The sequence below is a fragment of the Protopterus annectens genome, chromosome 11.part0 (genome assembly GCF_019279795.1).
Source record: "Protopterus annectens isolate FY-2018-M chromosome 11.part0, PAN1.0, whole genome shotgun sequence".
NCBI lineage: Eukaryota > Metazoa > Chordata > Ceratodontiformes > Protopteridae > Protopterus > Protopterus annectens.
The window spans coordinates 204,566,225-204,580,900 of record NC_056745.1 but is presented as its reverse complement, the minus strand read 5'-3'; the positions used below and the strand labels follow the sequence as shown (position 1 = coordinate 204,580,900).

Here is a 14,676-nt window from a genome sequence, read left to right as displayed (position 1 = left end):
TTTGTGTTCCTCCAGGGAACTGGCTGGGGTGCAATAGACAGAGGCTGTCCCTGGGAGAACTGAATGACGGAAGACAAGCCCAACTATGAGGGGTAGGGATGGACCCCGAGGAAAGAGTGAGGGGTCTCGATCCTTCAGAGAGAATCCTCTCCACAACATCGAATGCCGAAGGAGAACCGACTTCCCTGAAACTGGTGGTGAGGGTAGCCGTGACTCTCGGACAAAGGAATTGGAGCCGAATTTCGAAAGGCCGGACCCAAAAGGACGGTATGCCCCGACCAGAACGGAGCCGATGACACACTCATCCCCTCAGATCCGACGCCCAACTCACGGCTCCAAGAGCTCAGATCTGAAAGCGGATCCGAAAGACTCAAGGGCATGGCCGGCATCGAGGCCGAAGGTACCATCGGTGCCGACCCCCTGACTCCGGGGCTCCTTGGATCCATAGACTCTGAAATCCGATGGTGGATCGGAGAAGGAGCTATTGGGGCAAAAAAACGGAGCTGAAATCCCCGCACCAGTTGGGGGGGGAGCCAGCAACACTCCCATCTGCAGTTGAGTTTGTAGAAACCTTTGCATCATCCGATCCATGTCTGCATCAGAGATGCTCTGAGTCTATCTCGAGGACGCCACCGATGCTGGCCGGGAGAGCTGGCGCGAAGACGACCTCACTGTAGTCTAGCCTCCTCCTCCGGCTCTGGAGAAAAATGTGGTGAACGGAGCTGAGGAGAGGATGGCATAGTAACTTTAACAGGAGACAAGATCACCTTAGCGGGTGGGGCCGTAGGATCCAACTCGGCCTGCCGCTTGTGGTCCTTCTCTCTATCTCTTATCTTTTTCCTTTTCTGAATGTCTCTCTATCTCCCTGTGTTTGTCTTTCATTCTCTCTGTCTTGGCCTCTCTCTCTCCCTGTGGCATGGTGGGAGGGTGAGTCCCGGACAGGGGAGGAGGGCCGGAAGGCTGGACAGCCACAGCGGAAGCAGAAGAAGTGGACGCTGATTCCGCGGGTAGAAGACCCGCCAGAATTAACTTGTTCCTGCAATCCCGCAGGGCTCGGGGGTTGAAGGCCGCACAGATTTTGCAGCCAGATGACAAATGAGGCACCCCCAAGCAAACTACACACAGAGTGTGACTGTCGGCTGGTGACAGCTTGTGGCCATACTCTGTGCACTTAGAGAAAGTCACTTTCTGACTTTTCGACATAGTAAATGGACACACACACACACACACACTCTACAGGTGGGAAGGGGGGGTCCTACACTGACAGAACGTTACAACTTTCTAACTACAAAATGCAAATATCTAGCGTGGAAGGAAACCCATAATGAGAGATAAACTTATAGTTATCAATATAAATATCAGAGCGGCACACACAGACCAAAAAATTTCGAAAACCCTGACAAACTTGTCTGGAGTTCAAAAATCCCATGCTGGAAAACCCGCGGCAAACAAGATCTGGGGATTGGAAGGAGGTTGCAGTGTAGTATGGGTGGGGTGGAGGAGCTTGGAGATCGGATCTTTTTGCTTGGTATGCTGCCGGCTCGGATCCATGTCGGATCCTAAACACACAGGTTGCTGATCAAATGAAGGTAACTACTTCAGATTATGCCACTATGCCTCTGTAAAGTAGAAAAGGTCTTGAACTGCTATTATGGGTCTATATTACTTTACTGAAAAGTCATTTCAACGAAGCTGACTGCATTGACCCCAAATCAACAAACTGAATTTTCGAGAACGAATCCATCAAAAAAATAAAAATCACCAGAGAGAGTAATCACATGGCCAACACTACATCAGAGCGCAAATCACAGAATATGAAACCCACCCAAGTGGGGGGGGGGGTGAATGTCCCCCTCCAAATTATATATATATATATATATATATATATATATATATATATATATATATATATATATATATACACACACACACACACATACACACCCCAAGTAGTGTCACAATGGGCATAGTTATGCCTGTAAGTTGTCTGTGGCCATTAGTGCTCCCTTGTCATTTCCACCTTAGAGTTATGACCCAAACTAAGCTGGCTTAACCAAACGCCAGCTCTTCATGGCTACATAGTTGATTACAACCTATGTCTGCATAACGCTCACCCAGAAACCATATTCTTGAACCCTAAACTTTTTTAAATGACAGAAAGTAAAATGGGATTCTAATTCAGCCTATTTATATCCTTTATGCAATTTATTTCTATGTGATAAACAAAAACATGTTTCCCCTGTTCGTACTTAATAAAGTAACAAAGAAATAAAATGTTAACTTACAGCCACACTGACCCACATATCCTTTGAAGACATTATACAGATCACAAGGTAAACTTAAATGATAAAAAAGCAAAAAGTACAGTTGTGTAAATCCTGTTTTCCTGCCTCAGCGGCGTATGGGTTCTGTGTATGGACAAACCCACACTTACAGCTTTACAGAGCTCTGAATCACCTCCTTTGACTCCATGTGATAGGAGATTAGGTAAGCCCTTCCATTCAGGGGAAGCCTACCCCCTATTACAGGCAGACAGTTGTTCAGGCTTTTAGTGTTAAGTAGGAAAAAACAAGAAGGACCCAAAGCAAAAATTGCCTGAAATCAACCAATTTGCAGCCATAAAACAGCAATACAAATAACCAAAGACAACGAACCACACAGCAAGGTTGGCGACTATATACAAACTCAGGGGGATGGTGGGAGGGTGCTGACACTGAAGCAGTGTGAAATTCGAACATTTCCTGTTTCAGGTATGTAGGACTTGCACAACTGCACTATGTTCATCATCCACACACTGGCTCAGTGGCAAATGAGTAGATTCCCAAAGCTTACCTCACCTCGGACAAGGAAGGATAAGAATTCAGGAGCTCCTGGAGAATGGTCCTACTGATAATTTAAAACTGTAAAAACTAAATTACTACACTGAGCCAACTTTTTTCCTGAGATTCTAACCACTTGCCACTTGTGGTTCTAGAAGAAGCCATGGCTCCCTACTGTTGTCAGCTGAAGAAACTGCAACTGGGTCAGCTTGTCAAGGGAGCAAAGAGAGTTATAAGATCAGACTACACCTTGTATTTCCTCATAGCCTTTTCAGGAACTGGTTCACTAGCAAAACAGGTTTTACATGCAATTTTATAGACATCTTCTTAGGCCAGTAACAGGAGGAACATCCAAAACATTTGGAATACCATCCTCAATAAGATCATAAACTCTGCCAATCTGTGGAACAGTTCCAGACGGCTTCCAGTCAAACACATCTCTAAACCCAGCTAGCATCTGTGAAAAGGTGACTACTAGCTTGGGTTTTTGATCGTGTTAACCTTCCAAAGAAACAGACTGGATGGACTTGAGATGTTCACTATTGTCTACACCATTCTAAATAGGAGTACAGCCTCTGTGATTAGCTGACTGTAGAACACTCTTAGCCAAGGAAACCACATCAGCTCTATACAAAGTAATAACCCAATTGCCTCTTGTGTGGTGAAGTTTCTGTTCCTTATTACTATGAACTACACTAGAGGACAAAATATCTGGGGACAAAATATTATGTCTGGCAAGGCGTTTCTGACATGCAAAATGCTAAAAAAGAGATAATAATCCAGGTCCTGGAGGATGTGTCTAAACCCCACACCACAGAGGGCTGCTGGCTCACGCCAGAGGGTTACAGGTAAAAAGGCAGGTTGTCTGTGGGCCGGCTTAAGGCAACAACAGGTTCATAAACCATTGGCTGAGGCATGTTTTTGTTGAGTTTATTTCTTTTCAGGTACAACTGGATTTAATGGGGGAAGAGTGGTAGCTGTATAAAGATACACCAATTCAGTGGAAAAAGCACCAGCTAGAATATTACACTAAAACAATTAGGGACTGACTACGGGCAGCAATAACAGAAAATATAAACTAAGTTCCCATGCAGCAAATAGGGCTAAACTGCATAAAAATATGGCAGAAACAGTTTAAATTGTGCAAAGCCTTGTTCTACAATCTGCACAGCATAGTAAACAGCACACACATTCACAGCACCAAGAAAGATTCACTTGTCCAAATAGTGACAAAAAACAACTATAAAACAGCATAAATAAGTACACACAGAGATTCCCTCATCAAAAACAAAACCAGCTATGTGCCTATTTTTTTAAACACAAGCAAATTCATCTACAGAAGTTGTGTGTGTAGAAGACACAGCGGTAGGAGTACCTGGTTATAAAACCAAAGTATGTACGGGGGGGGGGGGGGGGGGAGAGAAAAGCAGCTTAACAGTAATAGATGTATGTAAGAAAGTTGGCCCTGTAGCACAGAAGGAAGAAGCTCTGGCTGTGACCCCAGGTGATCAGACTTCAATTAGCAGCCCACAGCACTGGAGGAGCCACACAGGGAAGGAGACAAGTAAAGAAATTGGACTGACTTGCCTCTCCTTGGGGGAAAGGGAGGGTTATGGGTGCTTGGAAAGCACATAAGGAAGTGCAATTTTCCTGTTGGGACCAGAGACACCCCTTCCTGTACTGCAGTGTTGGGGGCCAGGCTGCTTACTGGCAATGTTCCTTGCAGAAAGGAGGGATAACTAGCACATCAACCTACTGCATGACTCCCTTCCACTGCTTAGGCAGAAATGCAAAAGAAAATAAGGCAATATAAAGAAAAAAATTCTCAAACCACCCTTGATGCCTGTCTGAATGATGGTCTCTACTGGTCAACTCTCACCATAGTGATGGGGAAATAATGGGCCAATTCACCTAACAAAGGCTGAAAATCAACAGGCAGCAGGGGCAAAGTGTGAAAAATATCTAATAATATGCTAGAAAAAATAACTATCAGAGCGTGCAGTGCAACAGAAAGTGCATTTAATACACTATGACAAGGAGTTTAGAATTACACAAGGTTGTCTCAATGAACTGCTGCAGTACATAGATCACTGCTAAGCACTTAAGAGTCAGCAGGAGTACGTAGGCCAAGCCGAGCTAAGGTAGAAGTTGGGATTATGCCTCACTTTCATCTCCTACCTTACTTGCACTTACTGTAAAGGCATCAGGCTACCTGTTATTTTCTGTTCCACACTACTGTAACATCCTTCCATTACATCTAAAAATCCGGAGAGGGAAGAATTACTTTACTATTTTATGCTAACAGTCTGGCTTGTTACAATACATAAGCTTCCAAACCAATCCCTACTTCCTTCAGGTAGCAGCAGACCTCTTGCTATTCCTGTATCTATTCTGATTAACCGTTCCATCTCTGAATCTAAGGTTCCCTCTATCTGGAAAGAATTCTACACTCCTCCTACATGAAAAGGAGATTAAACTCCACTGAAATCTCAAACTTCAGACCTATAGCTAACCTCTCACCTCTCTCAAAAAATATTAGAAAAATGCATACACAAGCAAGTCATGCAACATTTACTGCAAGAAAATATACTCACCCCCACACAACACGGCTTTCACCCAAAACACAGTACAACTATGCCTTCCTATCCTTCATCAACACTGTTTCTGCAGCCAGAGGTAACAATAAACTTGTCTCATGTTTATTCCTAGATCTTTCGAATGCTTTCGAGACAGTCTCCCACTCTCTCCTTATGAACAAATTGACTAACCTTAATTTCTCTACCACTACTGTTGCCTGGTTTTCTAGCTATCCCTCTAGTCGACTACAATCAGTAAAGTGTCTCTGCCCACCCACTGCCTGTTAAAATGGGTGGTGCCCAAGGTTCTATTCTTGGTCCATTACTTTTCAATATTTTCACTAACCTACTCTACACACTTCCTGCCCTCAGTCATCCATTGTCCAATATGCTGATGACTCTACAGTTTACCACTACTGCAAACACTCCCTCTGATCTTATTTCAGTTACTCAGTCATCCTTTAACTCTGTTGAAACTTGCCTCTCCAACAACCAGCTTATAGTGAATCCTATAAACGCTTAATTTTTCTTCCCAAAAACCTAAACCACCTTGAATACACATTTCCCATGCTTTCTCTTAACAGGACACCTGTCATTGTTGAACCTTCCACAAAACTTCTGGGCATCATAATTGATGACCAACTGAAATATGAATTACATGTAAAAAACTGTATTAGGAAAACTCACTAAAAACTTGGCCTCTTGTACAGAAATAAGAAGCTCCTCACTAACAATGCAAAAATATCCCTCTCCCATGCTTATCTGCTACCAAGCCTATTGTACAGCTCTCAAAACCTCACAAACCTCAATTTGTCACTCCTAAGTTAGAATCTACCTATAACAAAGTGGCCAGATTTGTAGCACACAAAAATGATAATATCAACACTTTTTCTCACTAAAAAACTTAAACTGGCTAGAATTTCACTATCAGCTTCTCCTCTCTCAGCTTCTGATTATCCATTCCATATTGTAGCAACCATCACACTGTCCCAACCTATCTCCCCTAATCTCCTCCTACACTCCATCTAAGACTCTCAGAAGCTCAGATCAAGAACCACTACAAATCCATAAACCCAAGAACAAAATTGGTTGCAACTTCTACAGCTACAGCTACTATCTAGCCATACCTTGGAACAAACTGCCACTAGAAATTAGATCTCTCATAAAACTAAATCAGCCACTAAAGAATACATGAAAAGTCACTGTTCTTGCCACTGTACTCACCCTCCATAATCTGTCTTCCTATCCTAGGACAGCCCACTGCCTGCCTCTCTCTGCTGCTAATTTCTGTTTTATCTGTTAACTCTCTTCAGCCACCTTATCCAAGTATTTTACTCTTCACTCAATCAAAACATATACTTATTTCATATCACTTGTATTATCCTCACTTCCTTTGCTAAGCTATTTTAAACTGTGCATCTTTTAAACAAAACTTATGCTGATGACAAGGAAAAAAAGCAGTAAATATAGCATTGAAGCAACCAGGTAGCCGTTGAACCATAAAACAACACTTATTTTAACAAAGTGGTAAGCGCTTTCACTAATAGCTTCTTCAGACCAACAAAAGACAAAGACAAACTTCACTGAAAGTTGTTGTTGTATCTTTTGGCTTTTCCCGGTTAAGGGTCGCCACAGCGGAACTCCGGTCTGCTAATGATTGGCAGTAGATTTTTACATGCTGAGTTGCCGGCCCTGATGCACAACCTTCAACAAAGGTACGCCCATTCACGCATGTCTCCACACAGAAGACGCTCTAGCTGAGAATCGAACAGGACAACGTCTTACTGTGAGGCGACAACAAGGTGAATTGGATTTTAAGACTTAGAACTGACAAGGGTTTTGGTCTCAATGAAAAAGCATCTCTAAGACCTACCCTTAAATCTAGGAGAATAGCTATTTATTGATGCATTCTTGTTTATATGCTACATACATACATTTTTTCTTTTTTATATATATATATATATACATATATATATATATATATATATATATATATATTTTTTAATTAACTTTACATGTTTTTATTTCTTATTAAAGTAGGATTTAATGTCTTAAGAATATATATGTATTTTTATATGGACTATTGTAAGAAGCTTGACTTTAAGATGAGGCTGACACTAATTGCTTCCATAATTTGACTGGCTGAACGTCTATATTTAAATGGAGTTTTTAATGTGCGTCTTTTATTGGTCTGAAGAAACTATTAGCGAAAGCGCTTACCACTTAGTTATAATAAATGTTGTTTTATGGTTCACCTGGTGCCTGGTTGCTTCAATGCTATATTTACTGCTTTTTTCCTTGGACTCATTTTCTTTAGCAGTGCTGCATTTATCCTGAAGTGTGCTATCGTTGGTATTATGCTGATGACAACCTAAACTCTGTAATGATTTTTATTGCTTTTATTGTCAATTGGAAATGTTACATGTTTTATACTTTCATTACTCTTATTACCTTTATTGTTAACTTGTGGAGAGTTTCTCCCTGGCCCTCCGGTGAAAAAGGGCCATCAGCTCAGATGGGCAAACCCGGTCAACAAATGTAAAATATAAGTATATAAATACATTTCTTTTCAAGCCATCATCTGGGGAAATTGTACTTAATGGCTGCCAACAGAAAATCTGTAAAGAGCGGTGTTAGTTCGTAAAATGCCAACATGCACAACATCTTATTTATTTTTTAATTAAATGCATTTATTTGTTAACCAAGTAAGTGGACTCTTTTTTTCAGATTCTTTTCATATAATATATAAACTACAAGGGGAAGGGAAATTAAAATGTATATATGTATGTATATATGAGCATTTGAGAATAGCTGATCAACATGTTTTTGGAAAGGAAACTGCAGGACTCGGGTAAAAGCCCCACAGACACAGAGAAAATGCACAGACTCTACAAAGACTGTGATCAAGTGTCAGAATAGGGGCCTCGGCTGTCCCTTGAACTGTAATGCAGAAACTCATAACCAGTGAGACATTGTGTTACCCAAAACAAATTCCTGAAACAGTAAATTCAATAAACCAATGTAAACAGCAGACAAAAGTGCGAAGAAGCTAATGAACACCAACTCTGAACTGTATTAATTTGGTTTACTAATCCTGAAAATTATATGGCCTGCATGCATTTAATAAAGTGAAAGACAAGATAACAGAAAATGATGTTCTTTTTATGCATTTGTGTAATGGGTGAGTTATAACATTTCACACGTGAAAACAAACTACTCGAGGCATTCTTCACCATAAAACATATTTTGTTTACTTACAGCTACAACAAAGGCACTGTTGATTTCACTAACAGTAAATGTGATCAAGATTTGCATTAGCACACTATGATCAATTACACTTACAGTACACACACACACACACACACACACACACACACACTAATTTGAGGTTTAAGTACACAGCAGCTGAGGAGGCCTCTGATGTTCATTATGCGAGTACATTTCTACAGGATGTTGTTTAAAAAGGCCTAGTATTTCAGAAATCCATAACTTACCAGAGAAGCAATGCAGCATGTACTCTTGTAGTTTTGAAAGCACAGCAGTCGGTAGTAAAGGTTACTTTAACCTCAGTAACACATGAAAAAGCAAACTAATAACAGATTATTTTTACTATCAAGCTTAATGTGCTTAAGAACACATTTAAAAGGCAGATAGTTGCTAATGCCACTCTTACCTGAGCAGTGAAGAAAGCAGGTGTTAAGGAACCAGAGGGAAGTGCTGGGCTACTGAGAGCAATGGAAGCGATATCAGTACTAGATAATAACAAAGGAGGGGCTGAGATTTCCAGACCTTTGGGTTTCTTAGCCTTTTGGAAAACAGTTTCGGAGTGCCTCTTCTCAATAAAGGTGGGAGACCTGGCTTTCGAGTCTGAAGAAAGGTTAAGAGGCTCAATAATTTGGTCTGAATCATCAGGAACTACTTCAAGAAAGGGGCTTCTGTGTTCAGAAAAAAATGATGGATTAGGGGAGGATGGTGAGGAAGACCCACTTGTTGAATTAGCGGACAATAAAGGTGAAGATGTTTTGCTGAATACTGAAGAGGAGAAAAAAGCAGATGGCTCTGGGGAAGTCTGCAGTGGAGCTGTTGGTACTGCAGCATGCTTATCCGTTTTGTTTGCCACAAATCTTATAACCGTCCTGAGCTCCTCTGATGGAATACTTTCTTCTACCTGCTCTTCACTTTTTTCCACCTTTATAGATTTAAATGCTTCAGAATGGTTCTGTAAGGAACTGATTGTGAATGACGAATACATCCCTGAGTGAATGTAATCGCTGCGACTGGTGCTTTTACGAGATGTAAGCAAACTCTTGTGTTGCTCATTCTCTGAGAAGACTTTGTGATTGCTGTCCTGCAGCAAAAGACTTTCTCTTCCAAATTCAACAATGTGTGAATCCATCTTCAAAATTTCAGGAAATGAAACAAATTTGTACACAAACTTCTGTCCAATTACTTTTTTGATAATATTCTGTAAACAAAATAAATAGATCCTGGGTTACAAAACTTGTATTATAAAACATATCAAATAAGTGTTCATCAAACACTGTGTGAAGCAGTTATAAACATGGAATCCCAGAGAAGAGTTTAAGTGGTTGCAAAGTGAAACACATAAATGGCAAAGTTTGGTGAATTATAAGAATACATTTCTTGTGAGGGTACTGCCACTGTGGTACTTCCTACCAGCAAATAATATTTACAACTTCATGTATTCGTGGTAAACCTAAACAGGTTTCCTGCAGCCAATAAAAAAACAAAGGAACAGATCCTTTTAAGTCAGCCACTGTCTGTTTACATTTTAGAAATGTAGTTAATGTACAGTGTAATCATTTTAACCCTTAAACTAAAAGACTGCTACTCTACTTTGTGCAACTAACAAATTAAAAAAAATAAAAAGTAAACCATCTCTGTTGATAACAGGGCATCCTAATCACAATATTCATTTAAATATACACCCACCTACACAATCCTTAAATGCAACCCATAGCACACTGCTGCATCCTGATACTGTTGCATCCTCTACAACCTGCAGTGAGAGCGCTTCACACTTGTCTAGCATGGTGCTCTTTTTCATTCTGAGTACCCTACTGTGTGTTTAATCATTAAATGCTCTGGAAATAAAAGACTACAACTGAGTCTCTAATCATAACAAAGTTATTATGTTATGGATAAATGGATACCAAGAAAGAGGAAAGTTCAAAAGGTGACTCTCTTGACATCCAGTTCAAGAACACATATTACACTGGTTATGATAGGAGAAAGCCAATGACATTTTTAATAATTCATAGAGCTTTAGCTACCAATATGTATTATTACTCAAAAAAGAAAAAAAATGTGTAGGAGTGCAAAGTTTTACAATTTTGATAGATGTAACACACTTTGTGCAGCCCTAATGACTGTGGCCAAAAGTAAAGTGCATTCATCATCAGCCCACAGTTTTAACTCATTAACACAAGACGACAGTCAGTTATCAAAGCTGTCCCATTCTTTGCTTCACTCTCATAGTGAATGTGTTGAACATCCATGTCGCAAACATGCAAAACTTTGTTATAATCAGAGACCCACTGTGTATTTTGGTTCCATATAATTTCCAGCCACTTGCCTAACTATCCTTACTGCCTCTCCAGACTACATTAATACTCATCCCTTTGCTTTATTTGATCGCTCTCATCAGTTTAGTTTCAAAGACAGAAGTCCTCTTAACTTGGAGGAATGTTAAGTCTGCCTTGGTTGGGACTACCTTTTTTGGTACTAAAAACACTACTTTAAACAACAACAGCACTTAAAAGCTAAGATGCACTAAACAGTCACTCATGTGGCATTCAGTGTAAACACTACTCCTCTGTTCCTAACTGTTCCACTCTGTTCCCAGCAATGTTGTCATATCTCACAATTCTGTTCATATACCTTCAGTGGCCATATTACAAGTCTACAACAATATCATGCTGATGACTGAACAGGAGCATCAGGGCCAGTAATGTTATTATGTGTGTCATTCCATCCTTCAGACTGCTACTCCATGAATTATATGTCAGATACGCATTGCATCTCCTGTGTGGCATTAAGGCAGGGCAACTGTTTCACTGATAAAACAGGACTTCTTCTTCTTTCGGCTTTTCCCGGTTAAGGGTCGCCACAGCGGATCACCTGTCTGCTCATGATTGGCAGTGGAGTTTTACAGTGTCGAGTTGCCAGCCCGGCGCCCAACCTTCTACAGAAGGCACACACACACACACACACACACACACACACACACACACACACACACACACACACACACACACACACACGCACTCACACCTAGGGCCAATTTAGAGTGTCCAGTCCACCTACTACATGTCTTTGGGATGTGGGAGGAAACCAGAGCACCCGGAGGAAACCCACGCGACCACAGGGAGGACATGCAGACTCCACACAGAAGGCACCCCAGCTGAGGATCGAACCGGAGAACCTCTTGCTGTGAGGCGACAATGCTAACCACTGCACCACCGTGGCCACCCACTGATAAAATAGGACTGCCACTTGCAAATGGTAAAGGGAGTAGTGTAGTTCCACATACACAGCAAATAAAGTACTGCAAATGTTTAACAGAAAAACAAAAACTGTATCTGAATGAAAAATTCATAAACAATTTTAGCAACCCGCAATGCAGCCCTGAGCTGGATTTCACTACCTGCTTAGCATAAAAAAGTAGAAAAGTGCCCTGCTTAGCTTACAACCTCATATACTAGAATCATCTTAGTCTTGTTTTCAAATTGACCTTTTATCTTAGTATCTTAAAATATTTAGAAACAGAATCATATAATATTCTGTTCATCAATCTGGATTTTGTTTCCATGCATAGCTACAGATGCCCATTCAAATGGGAGACACTACAATTTTAGAAGATGTGGGTATTTACTACAATTCCCTTTAAATGTTTCTGCCAGTGTGAATAAACTCAGTTTACAAGAAAGCTATTATCTGAACATCACCATTATCCAACATCTAGTTTTCAGTGAATATACATTCATGAAAACATCCCTAGAAGTCTACAAAAAAAGAAAATTTGACTTTGAATGTAAAAAACTGCAATCAGAAGAGTGAGAACAGCAGATATTTGAAATTAATGTTTTATACAGCAAGAACTCTATATAATCCACAAACCCAATGCTTATTCTAATCATCTTTAAAGTACGTGGAGAAAAGGCTAATACCTGGCTTTACACAAAAAATTAAAGCATTTATCTTTCTCCTTTAGCAAGTTCAGAGAAAGCACTACTTTTGAAACACTGTGCTTGAATTTGTCTGATCTGATCTCTTCTTTGATAAGATTTAATGACTCCCCACATCTGGAACCATTAACAAATTTTCCATGTGGGACAGTCAAGCTAGACAAAGTCTTTTAAGCATCCTTCTATGCCAGCTGACACCATGGTATCTGACATGCTAATCAGACTCAGACCACCAGAGATGTAGCTGTCGGATTTTATGAGAGGGGTTAAGATCAGCACACCAAATGGAAAATTTGCACATTTGTTTAACACAGGGAAAAGAAGGCCCTAACCAATGCAGAGCCTTAAACTCATGTGACTATCTGAAACTGTAAAACTTATGGGTAACATGTAAATGTTTTGTGAAATTCCTTCATGATCTACTGGTTTTGTGTGAACATGTTCCACAATACAGTTGTGTGACAGAAAAAAAATATCTTGCAATGTAAACTCACTTTAAATCTGAGGGAAGACTACATCAAATGTGGAACATACATAATTTGTTAAACTTCTTGCTGCAGTTCAGGCAGGACACCATTTCTGGAAAGACTGCAACAGCGGATATTTAAGTATCTGGGCACATGTCATATTGGCGCCCAGAACTGACCAAAGGAAATGGAACTCAAGGACAGCTCTTACTTACACATAATCAAAATGTATGGCATACAGATTGGCTTTACCTTGTCATAATAGTATCGTAGTGCTCTACTCAGTTTGTCATAGTTCATATTTGTTTTGTTTTTTCGGAGTCCCCAGAGTTTGGCCACCTCCTCTGCCTTCATCAATTTGAATTCACCATCATTTGATGTCCACCTTATCAGATGCTCATGCTTCTGGTCGAGCAACAACTGCAGCAAAAACTGCCACAGTGTGATAGCACTCTCCATATCTTAAACAAAAAAAGCACAGCTCAGAAATAGGACTATGCATTCATTCAGTTAAGTTTGAAAGTACATTTTAAAGTTGCTTACCAAGTAAGGTACCAAATTATTTTTATAAAGCAACATAAAAGCATACAAATGCATCACAAATAAACATACTTTTACTCTATTTTAATGACTGACATGCAGGTGGATGAAGACTGAAATCTTGTGTCATTTGCCCGAAGTTCAATCTGCTGTGGATCAGAGCACCTCCTTAGGAAATCAATGTCGGTGAATTGTGGAGGCAGTGATGCTCTTTTAAAGCGTAATTTCCCCCTTCTTTGAGATGGCGTGGAGTTGGTATATTTAAATGTTTTTTAGGCCATTTAGACCTTTCGGGCATTATGATCCTTGTTGGGTTTAACTTCATCCACTCGTACTGTAAACCATTTTAATGGGCTTTGAAATGTGTATTTCTATAACATTTACTCATTACCCTGAGCTGTACTGCTTTAGGAGTCTGTAATAAAAAGTCAAACCCAACAGTCTTACTTTTTATGGAGTCTTTTATTTTACTGTTGCTGTTATTGTCAAAGTAACCAGCTTATAGTGGCGCATAAAGTTCTCAATCAACCCAAAAACACACCTGCACTTAAAAATATTATCCACCTCTATAGTAACCCTAGGCCACTTCGCTCATCTACCAAACTGCTGGTTCAAACATTTATTTCCAACAACTCAGCCGGAAACTCTCTGTTTGCCAACTCATTTGGCAAAATGTGGAACTCTCTCCCCACTGACCTTACTTTTGAACCCTTTCTAGCTCAATTTAAAAAGAATCTCAAGCAGTATTTTAAAACACATTGGTTATGTCCCTGTTCAAATCCCGACTAGCTCCTTCTCTATAACTGTCTCTAATATTTCTTACTTGGAACCCTAGTTGTGACTTAATTTGTTAGTCCATATCAATACATAATCTTAATAATGAGAGATTGTATAACTTACTTGACTGAAGCCGGTTCTGTAATTGTCCTTAATATGCATAATGAATATATTTTTTATTATATATGTTTTGATCTTTTCTGTATGTATGTTGGAGCTTTTCTCCCCGGGCCTCTGCTGAAAAAGGACATGTATCCAGTCGGACTATCCCGGTCAACAAATGTAAAAT

The 14,676-nt window shown here is 40.1% G+C and overlaps 1 protein-coding gene across 1 annotated transcript in view; it reads right to left on the bottom strand.

The window, feature by feature from the left end:
- Positions 1 to 14,676, bottom strand: part of ELK3 (ETS transcription factor ELK3) — a gene marked incomplete at its 5' end in the record, with an annotated part of 244,393 nt that overhangs the window by 100,764 nt on the left and 128,953 nt on the right. The window contains 2 exon segments of the mRNA XM_044087622.1: positions 9,069 to 9,860; positions 13,323 to 13,531. Coding sequence (XP_043943557.1) covers positions 9,069 to 9,860; positions 13,323 to 13,529 — 999 coding nt within the window.